Here is an 8,726-nt window from a genome sequence, read left to right as displayed (position 1 = left end):
TATAGATCTGAGTTTGAGGTGGATGCACACACACACACCTGTACATTTAGTACCTCTGACAACTGACCCTGGGGCCTATATGAGTGTGAGGAGCACACACACACACCTGTACATTTAGTACCTCTAGACAACTGACCCTGGGGGATAAGGAGGGGTGGGAGGAGCACACACACACACACACCTGACATTTAGTACCTCTAGACAACTGACCCTGGGGGCCTATAAGCACGAGACTGAGTGTGAGGATACACACACACCTGTACATTTAGTACCTCTATTTTGACCCTGGGGGCCTATAAGCACGAGGACTGAGTGTGAGGAGCACACACACACACCTGTACATTAGTACCTCTAGACAACTGACCCTGGGGGCCTATAAGCACGAGACTGAGTGTGAGGAGCACACACACACACCTGTACATTTAGTACCTCTAGACAACTGACCCTGGGGGCCTATACTGTCACCATGCTCATTTAGCCTCTGTCACCATGCTGACCCTGGGGGCCTATAAGTCACCATGCTCACTGAGTGTGAGGAGCACACACACACACCTGTACATTTAGTACCTCTAGACAACTGACCCTGGGGGCCTATAAGCACGAGACTGAGTGTGAGGAGCACACACACACACCTGTACATTTAGTACCTCTAGACAACTGACCCTGGGGGCCTATAAGCACGAGACTGAGTGTGAGGAGCACACACACACCTGTACATTTAGTACCTCTAGACAGTACCCTGGGGGCCTATAAGCACGAGACTGAGTGTGAGGTCACACACACACCTGTACATTTAGTACCTCTAGACAACTGACCCTGGGGGCCTATAAGCCAGACTGAGTGTGAGGAGCACACACACACACTGTACATTTAGTACCTCTAGACAACTGACCACAGATGGCTGGGGATCTATAAGCACGAGACTGAGTGTGAGGAGCACACACACACACCTGTACATTTAGTACCTCTAGACAACTGACCCTGGGGGCCTATAAGCACGAGACTGAGTGTGAGGAGCATTTAGTACCTTTCACACACAGTACATTTAGTACCTCTAGACAACTGACCCTGGGGGCCTATAATTCACAGACTTACCACAGATGGCCCTGGGGGCCTATAAGAGGACTGCACACACACACACCTGTACATTTAGTACCTCTAGAAACTGACCCTGGGGGCCTATAATTTACGAGACTGAGTGTCTCAATTCACACACACCTGTACATTTAGTACCTCTAGACAACTGACCCTGGGGCCTATAATCCGAGACTGAGTTACCAGGAATCCCACTCAGCACACACACACACCTGTACATTTAGTACCTCTAGACAATGACCCTGGGGGCCTATTTACACGAGACTGGCTCTGAAAGCACACACACACACCTGTTTACATTTAGTACCTCTAGACAACTGACCCTGGGGGCCTATAAGCACGAGACTGAGTGTGAGGAGCACACACACACACCTGTAGTACCTCTAGACAACTGACCCTGATGGCCTATAAGCACGAGACTGAGTGTGAGGAGCACACACACACACCTGTACATTTAGTACCTCCTCTCAACTGACCCTGGGGGCCTATAAGCACAGACTGAGTGTGAGGGAGCACACACACACACCTGTACATTTAGTACCTCTGACAACTGACCCTGGGGGCCTATAAGCACGAGACTGAGTGTGAGGAGCACACACACACACCTGTACATTTAGTACCTCTAGACAACTGACCCTGGGGGCCTATAAGCACGAGACTGAGTGTGAGGAGCAAACACACACACACCTGTACATTTAGTACCTGATAGACAACTGACCCTGGGGGCCTATAAGCACGAGACTGAGTGTGAGGGCACACACACAACCTGTACATTTAGTACCTCTAGACAACTGACCCTGGGGACCTATAAGCCAAGAGACTGAGTGTGAGGAGCACACACACACACCTGTACATTTAGTACCTCTAGACAACTGACCCTGGGGGCCTATAAGCATTTAGACTGAGTGTGAGGAGCACACACACACACCTGTACATTTAGTACCTCTAGACAACTGACCCTGGGGGCCTATAAGCACGAGACTGAGTGTGAGGAGCACACACACACACCTGTACATTTAGTACCTCTAGACAACTGACCCTGGGGGCCTATAACATTTAGTCACCGACAACTGACCCTGAGTGACTGAGTGAGGAGCACACACACACACCTGTACATTTAGTACCTCTAGACAACTGACCCTGCCTATAAACACGAGACTGAGTGTGAGGAGCACACACACACACTCTGTACATTTAGTACCTCTAGACAACTGACCCTGATGGGCCTATAAGCACGAGACTGAGTGTGAGGAGCACACACACACACCTGTACATTTAGTACCTCTCAACTGACCCTGGGGGGCAACAATTGTTTGTGAGTGGAAGAGCCATACACACACTGTACATTTAGTAATTGTTGAGTGTGAGAGCACACACACACACCTGTACATTTAGTACCTCTAGACAACTGACCCTGGGGGCCTATAAGCACGAGACTGAGTGTGAGGAGCACACACACACACCTGTACATTTAGTACCTCTAGACAACTGACCCTGGGGGCCTATAAGCACGAGACTGAGTGTGAGGAGCACACACACACACCTGTACATTTAGTACCTCTAGACAACTGACCCTGGGGGCCTATAAGCACGAGACTGAGTGGAGGAGCACACACACACACCTGTTTGTACATTTAGTACCACACCTACACACTGACTGACCCTGGAAGGGCCTTTTAGTACCTCTAGACGAGACTGAGTGTCCCACTCACACACACACACCTGTACATTTAGTACCTCTAGACAACTGACCCTGGGGGCCTATAAGCACGAGACTGAGTGTGAGGAGCACACACACACACCTGTACATTTAGTACCTCTAGACAACTGACCCTGGGGGCCTATAAGCACGAGACTGAGTGTAGGAGCACACACACACACCTGTACATTTAGTACCTCTAGACAACTGACCCTGGGGGCCTATAAGCACGAGACTGAGTGTGAGGAGCACACACACACCTGTACATTTAGTACCTCTAGACAACTGACCCTGGGGCCTATAAGCACGAGACTGAGTGTGAGGAGCACACACACACACCTGTACATTTAGTACCTCTAGACAACTGACCCTGGGGGCCTATAAGCACGAGACTGAGTGTGAGGAGCACACACACACCTGTACATTTAGTACCTCTAGACAACTGACCCTGGGGGCCTATAAGCACGAGACTGAGTGTGAGGAGCACACACACACACCTGTACATTTAGTACCTCTAGACAACTGACCCTGGGGGCCTATAAGCACGAGACTGAGTGTGAGGAGCACACACACACACACTGTACATTTAGTCCCTCTAGACAACTGACCCTGGGGGCCTATAAGCACAGGGAGATTTAGTACCTCTGTCTCTTTCCCTATAAGCACACAGTGTGACACACCTGTACATTTAGTACCTCTAGACAACTGACCCTGGGGGCCTATAAGCACGAGACTGAGTGTGAGGAGCACACACACACCTGTACATTTAGTACCTCTAGACAACTGACCCTGGGGGCCTATAAGCAGAGACTGAGTGTGAGGAGCACACACACACACTGTACATTTAGTACCTCTAGACAACTGACCCTGGGGCCTATAAGCACGAGACTGAGTGTGAAGCACACACACACACTGTACATTTAGTACCTCTAGACAACTGACCCTGGGGCCTATAAGCACAGACTGAGTGTGATTCCCACACACACACCTGTACATTTATTTAGTACCTCTATAGACAACTGACCTAGACAACTGACCCTGGGGGCCTATAAGCACGAGACTGAGTGTGAGGAGCACACACACACACCTGTACATTTAGTACCTCTAGACAACTGACCCTGGGGGCCTATAAGCACGAGACTGAGTGTGAGGAGCACACACACACACACACACACACACACCTGTACATTTAGTACCTCTAGACAACTGACCCTGGGGGCCTATAAGCACGAGACTGAGTGTGAGGAGCACACACACACACCTGTACATTTAGTACCTCTAGACAACTGACCCTGGGGGCCTATAAGCACGAGACTGAGTGTGAGGAGCACACACACACACCTGTACATTTAGTACCTCTAGACAACTGACCCTGGGGACCTATAAGCACGAGACTGAGTGTGAGGAGCACACACACACACCTGTACATTTAGTACCTCTAGACAACTGACCCTGGGGACCTATAAGCACGAGACTGAGTGTGAGGAGCACACACACACACACACACACACACCTGTACATTTAGTACCTCTAGATTGATATTGTAACTAGTAACTACTGTATCTAGCAATGTCTTTTTTAACCCTCGTCAGGCAAATGTGTTTCAATGCAAATTACAGACATCATCAACTAGATTCTTTTCTTTTTTTTCTTGAGAGGCTGTTTGGGGGCCCGGAACATAATTACAAATCATTTGTAGACTGCAAATTGACCTCAAAGAAGCCCAAACAGAGATAATATTTGACTAAAACTCCATTTCAAACCTGGCTTTCATGTGTATATATAATCACATCTCTCTATCATACATGGGAATACTTGAACACATTTTCCCAAATGAAAATCACTTGGAGCTCATTTCCTGGTGTTGCTTTTATGTCCAACAATGAAAAATAATGGCTCAGAAAACTTGGGGAGCCTATTAAAACCACCCGCGGTTCCCCAGTTGGGGAACCCTGCAGTAGGGGCTTAGATTAAAACCACCCGCGGTTCCCCAGTTGGGGAACCCTGCAGTAGGGGCTTAGATTAAAACCACCCGCGGTTCCCCAGTTGGGGAACCCTGCAGTAGGGGCTTAGATTAAAACCACCCGCGGGGTAAATTCGGCCAGCGGGTCCCCAGTTGGGGAACCCTGCAGTAGGGGCTTAGATTAAAACCACCCGCGGGGTAAATTCGGCCAGCGGGTCCCCATTTGGGGAACCCTGCAGTAAGGGCTTAGATTAAAAGTCCATGGCTGCGTTTACACAGGCAGCCCAGTTCTGATCTTTTGCCCAATTATTGGGTCTTTTGACAGATCAGATCCTTTGCCAATGAGATCAGATTTGGACTGCCTATGTAAAGGCAGCCAATAAAACCCAATGTCTTTGTCCTCATTGTTCAGTGACAGCAGTGCTGAGTGGACAGTGTCACTGGTGACTGACCCTTCCTGTGTCTGTAGTTGCGGAGCTGGAGCTGCGGACGCGGGAGAAGCTGGAAGCAGCGAAGAAGAAGACCAGTCAGGAGATCACAGACCTGAAGGATAGACTGAAGGCCAGCAGAGAGACCATCAACTTCCTGAAGGGAGAGATACGCAAGCTGGAGGAGGAGGACCAGATCAAAGACCACTGATACACACACACACTGGGTGAATCTCAATTGTATTATCTTGATTCCTCATACCTTCTCTCCTTGCATCCTTCTCAAAACTCATTGGAACACAAGATATGAGGTTCCTTGTCTTGGATCTTCTCTTCCTATGCGTTTTGAGAAGGAGATGAGAGAGGATGCCATGAATCATGGATATACAATTGAGACACACCCTAAATTCCAAATCAACCTATAGGCCATCTTCCCGAGGCACCCCTGTAGATCTGAAGGGTTTGGATAGGTGGATGCAATATGGTGCTTGTGACTCAACTTGTCTTCTGATTTCTGATAGGCTGGATGGAGTTTACGCCTTTTTTCTTCCACCTATCCAACCCCTTCAGAGCAAAGGGAGGTGCCAGGGAGGAGGGGCTAGGGATGGATTTGGAAATTGCCCTAGTCTGGAATCCACACAGAATATCACTCCATTTTACGATTGTTTAATTCCATAATATAATATCTGTCATTTCTCAGATGCTTTCATCCAAAGTGACTTAGTCATGCGTGTGTATATTCGTCGTACGGGTGGGTCCCTGGAATGGACTCCACTATCCTGGCCGTACTGTCACCATGCTCATCCTGCCAGTACTGTCACCATGCTCACCCTGCCAGTACTGTCACCATGCTCATCCTGGCCTTACTGTCACCATGCTCATCCTGCCAGTACTGTCACCATGCTCATCCTGCCCGTACTGTCACCATGCTCATCCTGCCAGTACTGTCACCATGCTCATCCTGCCAGTACTGTCACCATGCTCATCCTGCCAGTACTGTCACCATGCTCATCCTGCCAGTACTCACCATACACCATGCTCATCCTGCCAGTACTGTCACCATGCTCATCCTGCCAGTACTGTCACCATGCTCATCCTGCCAGTACTGTCACCATGCTCATCCTGCCAGTACTGTCACCATGCTCATCCTGCCAGTACTGTCACCATGCTCATCCTGCCAGTACTGTCACCATGCTCATCCTGCCAGTACTGTCACCATGCTCATCCTGCCAGTACTGTCACCATGCTCATCCTGCCAGTACTGTCACCATGCTCATCCTGCCATACCTGTCACCATGCTCATCCTGCCAGTACTGTCACCATGCTCATCCTGCCAGATACTGTCACCATGCTCATCCTGCCAGTAAATCTGTCTTTCCATGCACAGCCAGATACTGTCACCATGCTCATCCTGCCATACAGGGGAGCTCATCCTGCCAGTACTGTACACAGGGATCCTGCCACAGGACCTCACATCATTATGGATGATTGCACTAACAGTAGAGACATGTAGAGGTATTCAGTTTCAATTCCAGACTTAACACGGCCAGCAGAATGCTTTTATATGATCATGTACATAATAAACAAGAAATCTGAAGATATTTGTTTCACCCCACTCAGATTTACCACAGATGGCTCTCAATTCCACTCAGATTTACCACAGATGGCTCTCAATTCCACTCAGATTTACCACAGATGGCTCTCAATTCCACTCAGATTTACCACAGATGGCTCTCAATTCCACTCAGATTTACCACAGATGGCTCTCAATTCCACTCAGATTTACCACAGATGGCTCTCAATCCCACTCAGATTTACCACAGATGGCTCTCAATTCCACTCAGATTTACCACAGATGGCTCTCAATTCCACTCAGATTTACCACAGATGGCTCTCAATCCCACTCAGATTTACCACAGATGGCTCTCAATCCCACTCAGATTTACCACAGATGGCTCTCAATCCCACTCAGATTTACCACAGATGGCTCTCAATTCCACTCAGATTTACCACAGATGGCTCTCAGTGCAACATGTCACATTTGTGTAGACTGGTCTGAATGTGAATAGGTTTTGAGCTTCTGTTTTTAATTTGTCTTTTTTCTGTAAAACTCAAATCAGTTTTTCTTTGATTTCTCCTATATTCAAAATGATTAGAACACGATTGTTAGAACTGATAGATCAAACATGTCTTAGATGCTATTCAGGGTTATTATTTTGTCAAGGATTGATCTCTTGCCAACTGTCTCGGTATCAATACGTGTGTCAATTGTAAATGAGAACTTGTTCTCAACTTGCCTACCTGGTTAAATAAAGGTGAAATAAATAAAAACTCTCTTGATATTTTGCCTTTATTTAACTAGGCAAGTCAGTTAAGAACAAATTCTTATTTTCAATTCTTATTTTCAATGACAGCCTAGGAACAGTGGGTTAACTGCCTGTTCAGGGGCAGAACAGTACTTTGTCAGCTCGGGGATTGAATTTGCAACCTTCCGGTTACTAGTCCATCGCTCTAACCACTAGCCAGCCGCCCCGTATGACTTCACTTCTTGATCACCATTTAGATAAAAGATCGAGAACGACAGCAAGGCATTTTCATTTCTGTTGGAGAGCGCTATAAACTATTGTTTACCTTGTAAGGAGACCGGAGCTCTGTAATGTTTAATGAATATACAGCCTCTGCATTACCCTTCCACCACCACTAGAGAGCGGTGATGAGCAAATATTTATTGGAAGTGGGAGATGGCAACAATTGTTTTATATTCCAAGAGAAAGGGAGGTGGCAACAATTGTTTTTTATTCCAAGAGAAAGGGAGGTGGCAACAATTGTTTTATATTCCAAGAGAAAGGGAGGTGGAAACAATTGTTTTATATTCCAAGAGAAAGGGAGGTGGCAACAATTGTTTGTATTGGAAGAGGGAGGTGGCAACAATTGTTTGTATTGGAAGAGGGAGGTGGCAACAATTGTTTGTATTAGAAGAGGGAGGTGGCAACAATTGTTTGTATTGGAAGAGGGAGGTGGCAACCATTGTTTGTATTGGAAGAGGGAGGTGGCAACCATTAGAAACAACGTGTGAGTGAAGAAGGACAGGGGCTTTTTGCATCAACAACAAGTGCATAGCAGCATTAATATCCTATTGTATTATTACATATTGAACTGCATTCCTTTATTCTGCATTTCACTTCAATTGTCATTGTAGTTTTTTAATGAAAACGAATTCCCGAGTAAAATCTAAATCTAATACATGGTGAATGCTGCAGTGAGTTTAGTAGATGGCCGACTCTGTTCATTTCAGACTCTTCAAAACACAGAATACCACTAGTTAGTTAGAGGGTACAACTGAACAGATTGTGTGGCCCTCAACCCATACATCTCCAAAGAGATCTCCCTCTCTCTTTCCCTCTCACTCTCTTTACCTCCTACTCTCTTTCCCTCACTCTCTTTCCCTCCCACTCTCTTTCCCTCACTTTCCCTCCCACTCTCTTTCCCTCCCACTCTCTTTCCCTCTCACTCTCTTTACCTCCCACTCTCTTTCCCTCCC

At 47.3% G+C, this 8,726-nt stretch overlaps 1 protein-coding gene across 1 annotated transcript in view; it reads left to right on the top strand.

The window, feature by feature from the left end:
- The window catches only part of yeats4 (YEATS domain containing 4), a 10,839-nt gene extending 4,636 nt beyond the window's left edge, over positions 1-6,203 (top strand). The window contains exon 7 of the mRNA XM_065021301.1: positions 5,227-6,203. Coding sequence (XP_064877373.1) covers positions 5,227-5,396 — 170 coding nt within the window. The 3' untranslated portion in view covers positions 5,397-6,203. The remainder of the gene's footprint in view (positions 1-5,226) is intronic.
- The last annotated feature ends 2,523 nt before the right edge of the window (positions 6,204-8,726 follow it).

The sequence above is a fragment of the Oncorhynchus nerka genome, linkage group LG8 (assembly GCF_034236695.1).
Source record: "Oncorhynchus nerka isolate Pitt River linkage group LG8, Oner_Uvic_2.0, whole genome shotgun sequence".
NCBI lineage: Eukaryota > Metazoa > Chordata > Actinopteri > Salmoniformes > Salmonidae > Oncorhynchus > Oncorhynchus nerka.
The sequence above is the reverse complement of the archived record's forward strand: the minus strand, read 5'-3'. Positions and strand labels throughout refer to the sequence as shown.